Raw genomic sequence first — 15,719 nt, 5'->3', positions numbered from 1 at the left:
CTTAATATAAGAAATTTTAAATGATTTATACTTCTTCTTTTGATACTTAAGCACATTTTAAACCAACTACTTTTAGACTTTTTCTCAAGTAGGATTTTACTGGGTGACTCACTTTTACTGGAGTAATTTTATTTTAAGGTATCTTTACTTTTACTCAAGCATGAATATGAGATACCTTTTCTTCCACTGCTGATTAGTGGCATATGATACGTCCGTATGTCAGGGTTCAATGGAATGGTTGTGCTCCAGCAATTTAGAAAAAATAACCCCTTCAGTTATTTCCTTAAATGTTTTCTCCTCTGCTCAATAATACATAAAAAACGAAATACTGCATAGATTCCTAAGGACTTGAAGCGAGGCAACCATCTCTGTCGGCTCCATATTTGTTGTGTGTTTTAACATTCAAATGGCACAGTATGATTCTCTATCAAGAAAAGAGTGGCTTTTAGCTCTCCAAGTGTTGTTTCACACCGTCTTGACCAATAAAAACGTGTTAAGAAATGGAAAAACAATCTGCTTCAATCAAAAATATCTAACCAATTACAAAGTGCTGGTGTAACGCATTTCGCGGTTGATCCTCCCACTTTTGTTGACACGTCCACTTTCAGACACACACTTTATTTTTATTTTTTAATAAACAAATCAATACAAAAAGTACCTGGGGGAACACAAATTATTATATAAAGAATATACCAAGGACTTTCATACACACACACCTATGCAGTTACCCGTACTTGATACAATGCATTATTCTTCTGAGATAGACCTACTAGATAATTAACTCTTCAATATTTTCCAATAAAATTTAAATTAAAACAATTGATTACTGATGTGAGTGATTATTATACTTTTTTACTTTACATTATATACATTTTTCCAGTATCCAGATGGTAAACTAAACTGTACCCCGGAAGTATAAGGTTGTAGTGTTTCTCGGTCACGCACAGCGACTGAGGAACTTGTCCATGTGGAAAAGATGAAGTGCTGATTGTAGCGAACTGTTACAGAAAAGTAGGCGAAGTGAGTATGATTTACTGTAATTGTCAGTCCATCTTTGACCTGTTTATGAATTCTAAGTATTTTACTAAGCAAGGTTCAGCTTGGATATGATAGTCATTATATTAGCAAGCTAGCTAGCCAGCTATGTTATTAAACATCTTTACTAGTTAGCGAACGTTAGGTTGCTAGTTCAAGTATGGGTAGCAGCCAGGGTTGCCAAGTCTAGCTCAAATGTATAGCCCAAAAACTAGGGTTGCGGACCAAACACTTAAAAGACACACACGATCCCCTCATCTCTCAAATTAAGTGGACACGTCTGATGACGTCTGACGATATACACTTGCAGGGCGAGGAAGAAATTATTTTTTAAATAGACCACCCTTGGCCGGAAATTCGTCACGCATTCATCCCGCGATGATTGTGTTTTAGCCACAGGTAGCTTGTGGGTGCTTTATATGCGCTACAGTCAAATAGGAGTGCGTGTCTACTTATTTAAAATATATAATTATTAATATACGCCTACTGTATGATAGCTAGCAAATGAATTGGCTGCCTAGCTGGAACTTCTGAAGAAGGAAAAATGTTTAATTTCTAAAATTTCCAAAAGATAACCAAACAAAAACATATTTACTTTTTATGAGACGTTTGTGCTGTCATGTGCATTAGTAGCACAATTTCTAACGTATTTGTTTTTACTTACACTTGTATGTTGTTTTTAAGTTTTCGCATCCTTTTCTTAGCGGATGTACAATCATCGCGAATTGAAATATGGGGAGTTTCAGACCCCTGAGTGAACATAATTGTACACTTGCAAAGCCGACTAAAAACGAGGGCTAAGGGGCTGGACCTCGCTAAGATGGCGAGGGTGTATCTTAAGTGTTTGGACCACAGCCTAGGGGTGTGCCGATATGGCCATAGTCGTCGTAATCGTATCCGTAAATTGACAGGTGATACTCGTGATTGGAAAATACGGAAGTGTTTTAATATGCCTAAGTACATGTTGACAAAATACCTCCCAGCACATTCTCTCTGCAAAAAATTGGTTCCTTCATGAACCCCCCCCCCCCCCCTCTGAGGGAGTGCGCACATGTGTCTATTCTGTGTTGGTGCGGTTAAAGAAACAGGTCCTCCTATATGCTTAATTTAGTTATTTATGCAACTTTAGTTGTGATACAAACGTTGGGTTATATGTTTTGATTTTTAATACATTCTAAGGCTGCATAATGCTACTTTAATGATGATTTGAAAAAAGTACCATTGAAAGGCATGAGCTCTGCTTTGTTTTTTTGTGTGCAGGCTACACACTTCATCAGTCTCTCGTTCACAATTTGACAAGCACTTGATAATGCTTCAAATTTCCCGGTAGCATCCCCCTTTTGTGGCCGTAATGCCCCCTAAGAAAATCAATGCCTTTTGCGGCCTGTGGCCATTGTGCCCTTGGGTTGAATATAATAACGTACTGAAAAAATGTTGAAGAAAATGTTGCAATGCAAAAATGTTGAAGATTTTAGAGTTACAGTTCATAGAAGGAAATCAGTAAATAAATAAAAAAATCCATTAGGCCCTAATCTATGGATTTCACATGACTGGTCAGGGGTGCAGCCATGGGTTGGCCTGGGAGGGCATTTCTGTCTGTAATAAAAAACCTTTTGTGGGTAAAAACTAATTCATATTGGCTGTGCCTGGCTCTCCAGTGGGTGGACCTGGCTCCCAAGTGGGTGGGCCTATGCCCCCCCCCCCCCCCCCTCCTATTTCCCGAAACGGTGCGGGAAATAGCTACCGAGTAGCCAATATCAGGGTGACAGTCACAGTAAGCACATGCATACATCACATGAAGCAACAGTATACCCATCATCAATACTTTGAATCAAAACCAACAATCATCAGTTTTATAACTGAAAATGTACAGTTGTTTGTAAAACTAACAGTGAAAAATGACTCTGACTCCGAGTCCAAACTCTTGTGGTATTGTAGCTCAATGTACGGCAGTGCCTGGTATGAAAGGGAAGAAAAACGCTCAACCTTTCCACACGCCCACTACTTTCCCTTCGACACACACACTCCTTTCCACACGCCCACACTCCGGTCGCCATATTGGATTGCAGCTACCCCTTTCTCTGCTAGTTTTGTAACTGTGATGTAACTAAGCTGTGTAACTAAGCTGTAACTAAGCTGCTAGCCTGAGACTAGCTCTCGAGAACCCAATGGTATGGAATTGGAGTCATGATAATGGCAAGCCTGAGACTCCTAGCTAATGTGAACCAACAACGCAGCTCTCTAGCCTTGTAAGGACAATATTTTATGAATTGGATTCAGTGTTTATTACCAGATATGTCCAATAGCTAGCTAGCTACATATTCAGTTCATTCACATCCTCACTGTATCTGATCTTCCCTTTTCAGATCTAGTAGCTACATCATTATACTCAGCATGGCAAGTGAGCAGGAGGTAGCAGCAGTTGGCAAGATTCTGGTCAACCCAAAGCAGGACCTGACAACACGGTTCAGAGCTCTCTTCACCTTGCGTAACCTGGGCGGACCAGAGGCCATCGAATGGATCAGTCAGGCTTTTGTTGATGACTCTGCTCTGTTGAAACATGAGCTGGCATACTGCCTGGGCCAAATGCAGGATGAGAGGGCCATACCCACGCTAGAGACTGTTCTAAAAGACACAACACAGGAGCCTATGGTCAGGCATGAAGCAGGTCAGTATGCCAGATCACTAGAGTCCACTCTCATTCATGCATACCTTATTGATATACATGTTCAGAGATAATGATGATAATAGTGCTTATCTAAACAGTTAACTATTTATTTATTTTTTATTTAGGTGAAGCATTAGGAGCTATTGGGAACCTCATGGTCTTTGACTTGCTGAAAGAGTACTCAGAGGACCCAGTCATCGAGGTATGGTAAAACGAGGCATATTGGAGGGAAATAGAAGTAGAGTAGAGAATATGTGGAAAGTTAGTCATATTCACTATGACCAGTACAGTGCCTGTATAGTGGTTATGACATGACTGTCCTTCTCCACCAGGTGGCAGAGACGTGCCAGTTGGCTGTTAGGCGGCTGGAGTGGCTGATATCTGGTGGGGACCAGAAAGCAGAGGAGGTCACCGATGGAAACCCCTACTGTTCTGTGGACCCTGCTCCCCCAGCCCAGAGGAAGACTGTCCCTGAGCTGAGGACACAGCTCCTGGATGAGAGCCTGCCGCTGTTTGAGCGCTACAGGGCCATGTTCGCCCTCCGCAACCTGGGCACCGAGGAGGCTGTCCTGGCTCTAGGAGATGGTGAGAGACTGGCAGTCATTCTTAAACTATGCGGTCTGTGGCAGTTGGCAATAAAGGATCAAATTAGTAATATGCAGAGGGGCTTATTTTCTGTCAAACATGCAACCAGCCACATAATTGTTATTCGCATAAGTACATTTTATTTTCCTGAATCATTGTCATTGCATAACCCTCCACTATCAGCGTCCTCCGAACACCAACAGTCACTCAACCCTTTGTTGTCCTGCCACCCAGGTCTTCAGTGTAGCAGTGCCTTGTTCCGCCATGAGATTGGCTACGTCCTGGGTCAGATCCAGCACCCAGCCAGCATCCCCCAGCTGCAGGCAGCCTTGGAGCTGGACGGGGAGAACGCCATGGTGAGACACGAGTGTGCCGAGGCCCTCGGATCCATCGGCAAGGAGGAGTGTATGAAGATCCTGGAGCGCTACAGGAAAGACACAGAGCGCGTGGTGAAGGAGAGCTGCGAGGTAGCCTTGGACATGCTGGAGTATGAGAACGGCACACAGTTCCAGTACGCTGACGGACTACTACGACTGCAGGGGGAGCAGTAAGCATGGACACCAGGAGAACTGCTATACAGCACCAAAAGAGCTTTCTACAGAGGTCATTACTCGTGATCACTTATACCCATTTTCACTTATTAAAACTATCTGACTCTCGCCTGTCACTATTAGCCTTTATGAGACAAGGCAGTGTAATAATTGTATTACAGTACATCTGAAGCCATGTTGTGGTTAATTTATTTATTGTTTTCATGGAATCTATATGATTCAATAGTTCAATACCCCCCCCCCCCAAACTCAGTGAACCCTTCACATGTATTTTGTATTCCGAGTGATCTGATCATAAGCATCTGAAATCAGGAAACCTGATTGTCGAAGATTGTTAATCCACTTTTCTGCTGTGTCATATTCGCATAGATTTTTATCTTGTCGGAAATAAAGGCTTAGATAACAAAATGGTTCTGTATTGTCTCAATGCTGTCACTTAGCGCTATCATGGTAGTAGTACGTAGGCTTTCCGTAAGCTTGCCTGTGTTCTATTCCAGTCAGATGTGGGATCATGATGGCTCAAGGAGGTGTTGGATCAAGATGGCTAATCCACGCAGACTCCGCCATCAGAGAAATAAATAATAGGGTTATATAAAATTATAAATACTTTACTAGTTCTTTTCTGCTTTCTCATTCCCACTGAAACACATTGCTATCCTCTGTTTTAACAAATACATTTTCACATATGCCATTTAGCAGATGCTTTTATCCAAGGCAACTTAGTCATGCGTGCATACATTTTTATGTATGGGTGGCCCCAGTGGGAATTGAACCCACGACCCTAGGCGTTGCAAGCACCATAATCTACCGCAGAGGTAAGCAACACTTTTCCTGGAGTTCTGCAGATACTGCAGGATTTTGATCCAACTAGGCACCATACCTGACCAACAGCTAATTGAGCAGTTCAGTGATAAATTCAACACACCCGGTCTTCTAGTTTTGTTAAATCAAAAACATGAAGTGCCTGCGGAAGTCCAGGGCAGGGTTGCCTAGCCTGCTCTACCCAGTAATGTATGGCGTTTGCAACGCCAAGGGTCTTGGGATACATTCCTGCTAGAGTCTACCGACTGAGCTAAACAGGACCACTTAACAGTACAAACAGACCCCTTTTGTAACCCTGATCAGGGGAACACTTTGTAAGTGTGGTGTGACGTGTTTACATCTTCAGTTGTGAGCTCTGCAGAGAGTGGGGACAGAAAGGCAGCTGTCAGCTCTGTGGTGGGATAGAGAATTAGCAGCATGCTGAGAGGGAGGGCGACCGCTATAGTAAAATGGGGTTGAAGGACCCACTCCTGTACACTACACTTAGCTTAACACAGAGCCGTGGAAACAGTACCTAGCCTTCCCTCAACCTGCCAACATCTCCGTCACCATGATGCACCCCATCATGATCGGCATCATTGTCGTCAACACCTCCATCACCGTCATCTACTGGATCTTCATCCTCACAGAGGCCTTCCATAGGAAGATAGAGGAAGAGGACAAACCTAAGGATAACCCTGCCTAAATGACTAACCTTACAGGTCCTGCTCAGAGTAGATAGCTTTTAGTGCGTCTGTGTGTCCTGTTTTGTCTGGTGGAACTGCTCAGTCCTCCACAGCTTCAGCACAGTGCTCCTGCCATTGGAGCACAGTTTTACTCACAGGTAGTGCATCTCTTTGAAACTGATCAATAAATATATGTCTGTATATGATTAGCTGTATTTCTAACATAAGTTATTTTACAAAGGGTTTTCTGACTCACATTCATACAGGAAATACTATGACCTTGTCTTGACTCTGTGGCATTACAGTATTGAAGCTTATCTCCAGATTGGGAAGAGATTAAATCATACACACATTGCTGAGTGAAAAAAATCCGATATCTTGTGTGCAGATTCCAGGTTTTAGCAGATTGAACTCTCCTGAACCCTCCCTTTGTTCTGCTTGATGTGTCATCTTATGTACACCAGACGATTCCTTACTACTGCTCACATAAGGAGAGGAAAATACATCAAATGCAGCCTTAGATCAGGGAAATGAATGGACAGGGCAAACTCAACCAAAGGATTCTTTGTTTGCAGCTCAACCCAGCAAGGTATTTTGCTATCTCTTTTCCTCATTCTAGTGTCAACATTTGTGATTTGTTTACTGGTTGCTAAATTTGTGTGCTCAACATAGCCTGTTAATTATATGTATGATGCAGGAAAGTACTTTTGTGTTCATTGCACATCATTCAATATGTTTTAAATTATTTCTAATTGTATCCTTTATACTCTGGCAATTATATGATCTGGTAATCAGTAATTGAAAGTGTGGCCTATATATATGGAGAATGTCCTACCAAATTGATATCTATCTTTTTTGACACATCTAAAAGGCTTTCCAACCTAATCATGATTTGGCAGAAACCAGGATTATAATCTATCATACTTCTATGGACAAAGAAGAGTTGTCACCATAAATGATCTGTCAGAGAGAAAGGATGTCATCGACTACTCATGCACAGGAGGCTGCTGAGGGGAGGACAACTCATAATAATGGCCGGTTCAGAGTGAATGGAATGGCATCAAACATATGGAAACCATGTGTTAGATGAATTCGATACCATTCCACCTATCCCGCTCCAGCCAATACCACAAGCCTGTCTTCCTCAATTAAGGTGCCAACAACCTCCTGTGTACTCATGGTCATACTCATTCACTCGTGCTGTCCTGCGTCATCCACAACCATCATCCTAGTCTGACAGGGAACACCCTTGAGGATTAATTAGATCTAGGTGTTGAAGGTTATGATGGACACAGAGACTTATATAGAGTTAGACACAGAGGAGGGACTCTTGACCCTTCAGTCCAGTTTCACTCAAAGCTCAGGAGCAGTAGAGCTACTTACCTGCTGCTGACTATAGAGGGGCTCCAGTCCTCCCTGTCAGGCCAGCCTCACACAGCAGACAGACAGCATGGTTCACCCCATCATGGTTGGCATTGTCACTGCCAACACCTCCCTAGCTATCGTCCTCTGGAACTTCCTGTTGTCTCAAGTTTTCTGCAGGAAGATCAAGGATGCACCCAACCCTGAGGAGGTCGTCCCAGTCTGAGTGAGCAATCTCTTCACTGACTAGACTAGAGAAATAAAGCTTTAGGTTAATTTCTAGGCTTTGCTAGTGCTTTTGTTGTGAGTGTTCTGCTTTTACACTGGGAGAGTGGCTCATGTAGTACTCTAGGCAGTGCTGATACAGCTGCTCCGTCTCATCTGTCTGAGAGAACTTTTTCTGCACTTTGGTTGCATGAGCAAACCTTCAAAGGGGTTTTTACATGTACTTAGACACCTCCACATTTCATCTTACAGTAACTGTCTCATTCCTGTGTCTGTTTCTTCATTCCTTCATTCCATCTCTCCCACCTCATTGAGACACATCTGGAGGGGAGTTGGTCTCTGTAAAGACAGGACAGTGTCACACGATGATATTTCTGGACAAAGGAGGAATGCACAACTGAATGGTGGGATGGGCTGGAGCGTGAATGAAAGAGTTGAGCTGATTAATAGCACTTTATTAAGCCTCTTTGTCTGTAGCTGAAGTCAGAACAAATCCTTTCCTTCAAACTGAAAATCCAGGCTGATTAAAGTTCAACATCACAAATAGCAACATATTCTCTGAAAATCAGACAATTGTCAGATCACCCCCACGTCCGTTCCTTACCCCTTAAATCACAACAGACTTCAGGGAAGTTTATTAGGGGAATGAAGTTGTCCTTCACAACAGATGTACTGTATTTTGGGAGTTTTTGCCTTCAAAAGGATACTGCTAACTCCCTTATTCTATCTTGTCTTATCAGCCATAAGGCTCGCTTAATATGAAGAATATACCGGGCATGAGCCGCACAGATGGTTTGGTTCACCTGTTCAGAGTCTTTCCTCCAGAATCATTCCATGTTGGTGTTTTTAACCAACAAGGTCAATTCATTCTCATATACCCTTAATCAACTTCCCCTTTCTACTAATTCAATTTGTGGATGGATTCCCCACAGACCGGAACGCTATGGCTAACTGTACCATGGAGCCTCCAGGGGCCCAGACCCAGCCTACTGCTGAGTGGGGAGAGGTGTGGAACCGCCCCAGGACATATAACCCAAGGCAGCTTCTACAGGCCATGGAGAAGGAGGATGATCTCTACTTTGTTGACTATGTACCCTCCTCCCGTGATGCCTTCCACATGCCTCCTCATGTGCTCTATGTCATAATGGGAGTGATAGTGGTAGTAGTGGCCTGCTACGGCATCCTAGGACACCTGATCAATGATCTGTACCATGACCTGGCAGGTAAAATGGTGTGATCACATGTCAAAAGACGCATCCCTGGTCATCGAGAATGTCACCATAGATCTTAGGACGGCAGGTAGCCTAGAGGTTAGAGCGTTTTAATTGGTCGCTGTTTTAATTCCCTGAGCCGATAAGGTGAAAAATCTGTCAATGTGCTCTTGAGCAAGGCACTTAACACTAATTTGCTCCAGGGGTGATGTACTACTATGGCTGACCCTGTGAAACAGCACATTTCACTGCACCTATCCGGTGTACGTGACAATAAAACATATTTATTTTTATTGTGGTGAATTCCATCATTTTGTGTGTTCTTGCTAATCATGTTCAAATGATCTTGACGGATGTCAGACCTCTGTGGTATTCTGCATGCTGTTAATCATGAGAGTACGTGAGGGTTGCCATCTATGAGTATGAGCCTTAGGTTGTAGAGCTTGATAGTCATTGTTAGAACCAAATGTTTTTAGAATCCCCTTTATTACATGACACTGCCATGTGTCCCCCAATCACAAACATCTGTTCGCTGACCCAGATACTAGACAGACAGACATCTTTGGTAGGACTAATCAGATTAGTGTCCTTTCACTGTGGCACCCATTGATACTGATCAGCTTTGACCTTCACACCTCATAGCCTCAATTAGAAGCCATGGAACAGGCACGTCAGCTGGATCTGTGGATTAAGAGGGCTAGTTAAGGCTACTTCACAGTCAAAACAAACACATACAGTACATTCGGAAAGTATTCAGACCCATTGACTTTTCCACATTTTGTTACGTTACTGCCTTATTGTAAAATGGATTAAATCGTTTTTTCCCCTCAGCAATCTACACACAATACCCCCCCGAAATATCACATTTACATACGTAATCAGACCTTTTACTCAGTACTTTGTTGAAGCGCCTTTGGTAGCGATTAAAGCCTTGAGTCTTCTTTGGTATGACGCTACAAGCTTGGCACAACCGGTTTTTGGAGAGTTTCTCCCACTCTGCAGATCCTCTCAAGCTCTGTTAGGGTTGATGGGGAGCGTCGCTACACAGCTATTTTCAGGTCTCTCCAGAAATGTTTGATCGGGTTCAAGTCCGGGCTCTGGCTGGGCCACTCAAGGACATTCAGAGACTTGTCCAGAAGCCACTCCTGCTTTGTCTTGGATGTGTGCTTAGGGTCGTGGTCCTGTTGGAAGGTGAACCTTCACCCCAGTCTGAGGTCCTGAGCGCTCTGTACTTTGCTTCGTTCATAGTCTCCCAGTTCCTGCCGCTGAAAAACATCCCCACAGGTTGATGCTGCCTCCACCAAGCTACACTGTAGGGATGGTGCCAGGTTTCCTCCAGATGGGATGCTTGGCGTTCAGGCCAAAGAGTTCAATCTTGTTTCTCATGGTCTGAGAGTCCTTTAGGTACCTTTTGGCAAACTCCAAGCGGGCTGTCATGTACCTTTTACTGAGGAGTGGCCTTCGTCTGGCCATAAAGGCCTGATTGGTGGAGTGCTGCAGAGATGGTTGTCCTTCTGGAATGTTCTCCCATCTTCACAGAGGTCCTCTGGAGCTCTGTCAAAGTGACCATTGGTTCTTCTCCCCAGATTGCTTAGTTTGACCGGGCGGCCAGCTCTAGGAAGAGTCTTGGTGGTTCCAATCTTCTTCTATTGGGGACCTTCAATGCTGCAGACATGTTTTGGTACTCTTCCCCAGATCTGTGCCTCGACACAATCCTGTCTCAGAGCTCTACGGACAAATCCTTTGACCTCATGGCTTGGTTTTTGCTCTGAAATGCACTGTCAACTGTGGGACATTATATAGACAGGTGTGTGCCTTTCCAAATCATGTCCAATCAATTGAATTTACCACAGGTGGACTTCAATCAAGCATGATCAATGGAAACAGGATGCACCTGACATAAATTTCAAGTCTCATAGCAAAGGGTCTGAATACTTATGTAAATAAGGTATTTCAGTTTTTGCTTTGTCATTATGGGGTAATGTGTGGAGATTGATGAGGGGAAAAAATTTATTGAATCAATTTTAGAACAAGGCTGTAATGTAACAGGTGTCGAAATGAGCTTGACCTTATATTGCTATACAGTATGAGGAATGTGTACATGCCAAACACTAAAGCTGTCATTTTGTGCACATAGACTGGGTCCTAGGCCCAGACCCAGATGAAGAGGAAGGTGCGTGTGAGCCTACAGGAGTGGAGAAGGAGGAGAGGTGGAAGACTGCCGTCGAGGCGAAGAGGTGGATGACCATCAAAATAGAAGAGGAGAGGAAGGGGGTCCTTCCATTAGTCAAGTCTCCCAGCATGTAAAAAACAAAGACTCAACTTTCCTCTCCAGAAAACAGACTCACATCTCTATTAGGCTAAATGTTACTCTGACCCCAATTGACTAAGTTACCTTGATAGCAATACACCGTCCACTCTATTCTGCTCTCCGCTCTGTCCTCAATTCCTTCCAGGTTGGCTCCCATGCAGCCAAATCCCATTTCTGTTACTTCTAAACTAATCCTGTTTTGATACAAATTAAATGAATCTGCAACCCAATCTATTTACACAATGTAATTTTAGCATCAGAGTCATAGTATAAACTAAGTTACTGTTTTATAATTTTCTGCACTGTATAGGATAACAAATGTAGACAATTTGAACAATCCAATGGTGCAGAAACATTCATTTGTGGCAGTGCTCCCTGAAAGGTTCTATTTCCTTTTGACTCCCGTAGAAATAACAGTTGGATCTTTACTATAAGATGTCAGCTCACATTAATAGCATGGGACTGAGCAGCACCTGGACAAACACACACAACACTCATCACTTTTGCTAGTGTTGAGCTTTATGTGCTGCTGTAACGCTGTAAACGTAAATACATCTGTTTGCTTGTGGCTAAGGTGGCCAAAGAGGATGACCCTTGTTCCAATAAAGGAAAGACTGGACCTGTCTGTCTGTCTGTCTGAATGTGTATATCTGTTTCTTTATCTCCTTATCCCGATCTTTCATTATCATGTGGGGTTAAGCTAAGCCAGTCTTACTAAGAGACAGGGCACGGGGGACTAAGGCCTCAGCAGTGGCGACTCAGGGATTTAGCAATGACACACAAGGTCACACAAGACCTGAGCATATGCTAAGGTCAATCACTATAAGGTCTCTAATCTCTACAGGCATCTGATACAAAGCGATATGGTTTGGCTTTAGGAAAGTTTATAAGATTGTAATTCTTCCATTGCACAATGAAAGACATGATGATTAAAGCTCCCAGATTTAACAGTGAGTTGACAGAGGGGACTTGGTAAAGAGATTATTGTCGAACATGCTTCACCCTCAACACTCAAACATGAATATTTACTGACAAAACATACACAAATGGAACAAATAAAGGTACCATAAAGCAAGATGCTACCCCTATCTCTCTTTTGGAGATATGGATAAAAAAAAACATTTCCTGTGACTCTATCCCCTATCTCTCTTTTGGAGATATGGATTAAAGAAAACATATCCAGTGACTCTATCCCCTATCTCTCTTTTGGAGATATGGATTTTAAAAAAATCCAGTGACTCTATCCCCTATCTCTCTTTTGGAGATATGGATTTTAAAAAAATCCAGTGACTCTATCCCCTATCTCTCTTTTGGAGATATGGATAAAAAACATATCCAGTGACACTATCTCCTATCTCTCTGTTGGAGATGTGGGTGGAATCTTCAAGCATGATGCACTTCTCTTTGTTTTCCAATCCAATCCTAAATCCAATCCAGGCACAGAGAACTGATCTTGACCTGGCCCTTAAGACACTAAGTACATTAGCATGCGTGAGTCTCTTTTTCTCTTTGCAGTCAATGCAATCTAGGACTAGAGCACTCCTGCAGCTATGTCAACCTCACACTGCTGTGGGGTGGGACACAGCACAAGGGCTGCAGTGGCTTGTCATGTAATACAGTACATCTAAAACAACAGATTCTCAGTGGTGGAGAGAAGATTGATGAACGCGATTGATTGATGCATAGTTGTTCCCGAAATTCCTCAAGATTGGAGATTACTGTTGGTAATTACTACAGCCTGTCAAATTAGGAAGCGGAGAAAGAAAACACTGGTACTGGTAGGTACACAAGTTGTTCTTATTTGAAAAACTCTTTGATACACGCTATGCTGCACTGAACAAAAATATAAATGTTGTCATACAACACAATGCCACAGATGTCATTTGAAGGAGTTTTGAAGGAGCATGCAATTGGCATGCAGACTGCAGGAATGTCCACCATAAGCTGTTGTCAGATAATTTAATGTTAATTTCGCTACCATCAGTCGCCTCCAACGTTGTTTTAGAGAATTTAGCAGTACGTCTAACCACCTGTAACCACGCCAACCCAGGAACTCCACATCTGGCTTATTCATCTGCGGGATCGTCTGAGACCAGTCACCCGGACAGCTGATGAAACTGAGGAGTATTTCTGTCTGTAATAAAGCCCCTTTGTGGGGAAAAACTATGTCCCGATTGGCTGGCCCTGGCTCCCCAGTGGGTGGGTTTATGCCCTCCTAGGCCCACCCATGGCTGCGCCCCTGCCCAGTCATGTGAAATCCATAGATTAGGGCCTAATGAATTTATTTCAATTGACTGATTTCCTTATTTTGAAATTGTTGCATGTTGCATTTATATTTTTGTTCAGTATATAATGAATACATTGTACTGAATTGACTGCCAATATACTCAGCGTACTACTTTAAGCACGTCTTTCTTTGTGGACAGGTAGACCAAATGGCAACGGTAATGTGGTTGCCACACTCCCCTTGAAGAAAAGGGGAGGTAGAGTAGAGTGAGGGGTGAAGAGGCTATGGCCCAATCACCTGTACTATGGGGAATCACAAGAGGAGGAGGTGTTCTTTGAGAACTGCAAGCCTCCCTCTCGAGATGCTGTCACCCTGCCCAACTATGTTATCTACCTGTTCCTATCATCAGGGGTGGCTCTGATTGCCACGTACACCATTATCAGGGACCTCATCAAAGTCCTGATTCAGGACCTAGCAGGTACAGCTACCACTATACTCCCACAGCACACAAAAGCCAACTGGCTGCACTATGTTTGTCTTGTGTCAGTCAGCAATGAAATTACAAGATTATTATTAAAATATCACTGTATCAAATTATTAGAGATGATAATTCTGTATCTGACTACAAAGTTGCTGATATAGTCTGGATTTGGATTTCACAAGTGAATATCTAAATTTCAAAACAACATTTCAAAAACCCTTTATATTGTAATGTCTTATAGTATCATAATTTCTTCCATATTGTGTCCCCCACCCTCCCTGTATAGACTACCTGTTTGGGCTGCAGCCTGACAAGGAGGTGGTTAACCCCTGGGAGTTTAGGGACAAGTTCCAGGTGGACTGGTGTCCAGAGACCAACGCTGAGCTGGAGGCCATGGTCAAGGCGGAGGAGATCCACGTGAGCCATGGCCCCCACGCACCAGCCCCAGGGTCGCCTTCGGCCGGATGAGCTAGTTACAAAGGAGCAGACACAGACTCATATTGCTTGGGACAAGGCAGGGTACACAGTAACATGTGGCAGATGCACTGTAAACAGTATGCCAAATGAGATATACTGTGTTGTATTCATGCACTTATAACTGCATTACACAATAATCTCCACATGATGTCAGAATGACAAGAGCTTCATAAGTGACCAGTCCTTGTTGTATTGTTACTGTTTAGACTAGGCCTTTTGACCTTTTCTTGACCATATGAAGAGGAAATGCTTTCAAAACTTTCAACTGTGAGCTATGTTGTTGAACACATGTATATTGTCACGCCCTGACCTGAGATAGCTCTGTTTTCTTTATATTTTGGTTAGGTCAGGGTGTGACTAGGGTGGGTACGTTAGTTTTTGTATTGTCTAGGTTTTTTTGTATGTCTAGGGTTTTTGTAGGTCTAGGTGATTTGTATGTCTATGGTGGCCTGATATGGTTCCCAATCAGAGGCAGCTGTCTATCGTTGTCTCTGATTGGGGATCATATTTAGGTAGCCATTTTCCCTTTGGGGTTCTTGTCTATGTGTAGTTGCCTGTCAGCACTATTTTGTATAGCTTCACGTGTCGTTTTGTTATTTTGGTTTGTTTGTTCAGTGTTCATTCTTATTATAATAAAGAATGTACACATACCACGCTGCGCATTGGTCCGATTCATTTGACGAACGTGACATATACATAAAATAAAATGCTATGGTTTCAGATTTTTTAACTGTGTTCTATTTGTTTTACATTTATTTTACATTTCTTATAGATTTTTTAACTGTGTTCTATTTATTGAACATTTATTTTACATTTATTACAGATTTTTTAAACTGTGTTCTATTTATTTTACATTTATTTTACATGTATTACAGGTTTTTTAACTGTGTTTTATTTATTGCACATTTATTTTACATTTATTACAGACTTTTTAACTGTGTTTTATTTATTGCACATTTATTTTACATTTATTACAGTTTTTTTAACTTTGTTCTATTTATTGCACATTTATTTTACATTTATTACAGGTTTTTTAACTGTGTTTTATTTATTGCACATTTATTTAACATTTATTACAGATTTCTTAACTGTGTTTTTT

The 15,719-nt window shown here is 42.3% G+C and overlaps 1 protein-coding gene and 1 long non-coding RNA gene across 2 annotated transcripts; both read left to right on the top strand.

The window, feature by feature from the left end:
* Positions 1–914: 914 nt before the first annotated feature.
* LOC129855229 (deoxyhypusine hydroxylase-like) lies at positions 915–5,249 on the top strand. Its single transcript, XM_055922657.1, has 5 exons — positions 915–1,020; positions 3,402–3,703; positions 3,829–3,905; positions 4,036–4,288; positions 4,523–5,249. The coding sequence occupies exons 2-5, from the start codon at positions 3,430–3,432 to the stop codon at positions 4,837–4,839; spliced, it is 921 nt and encodes a 306-aa protein (XP_055778632.1). The 5' UTR covers positions 915–1,020; positions 3,402–3,429; the 3' UTR covers positions 4,840–5,249.
* Positions 5,250–6,000: 751 nt separating this feature from the next.
* Positions 6,001–12,054, top strand: LOC129855228 (uncharacterized). The gene is made up of 3 exons (XR_008759450.1): positions 6,001–6,484; positions 6,715–6,915; positions 11,262–12,054. It is a non-coding gene; the product is annotated as an uncharacterized LOC129855228 (long non-coding RNA).
* The last annotated feature ends 3,665 nt before the right edge of the window (positions 12,055–15,719 follow it).

Source organism: Salvelinus fontinalis, chromosome 5 (assembly GCF_029448725.1).
Source record: "Salvelinus fontinalis isolate EN_2023a chromosome 5, ASM2944872v1, whole genome shotgun sequence".
Classification (NCBI taxonomy): Eukaryota; Metazoa; Chordata; class Actinopteri; order Salmoniformes; family Salmonidae; genus Salvelinus; species Salvelinus fontinalis.
Note: the sequence above shows the minus strand (reverse complement) of the source record. Positions and strands in the feature narration are given on the sequence as shown.

Coding starts and splice junctions, on each gene's coding strand:
- LOC129855229 (XM_055922657.1), top strand. CDS start 3,430: ATGGCAAGTGAGCAGGAGGTAGCAGCAGTTGGCAAGATTCTGGTCAAC. Junction 3,704..3,828: donor TATGGTCAGGCATGAAGCAG/GTCAGTATGCCA, acceptor TTTTTTATTTAG/GTGAAGCATTAGGAGCTATT. Junction 3,906..4,035: donor CAGAGGACCCAGTCATCGAG/GTATGGTAAAAC, acceptor CTTCTCCACCAG/GTGGCAGAGACGTGCCAGTT.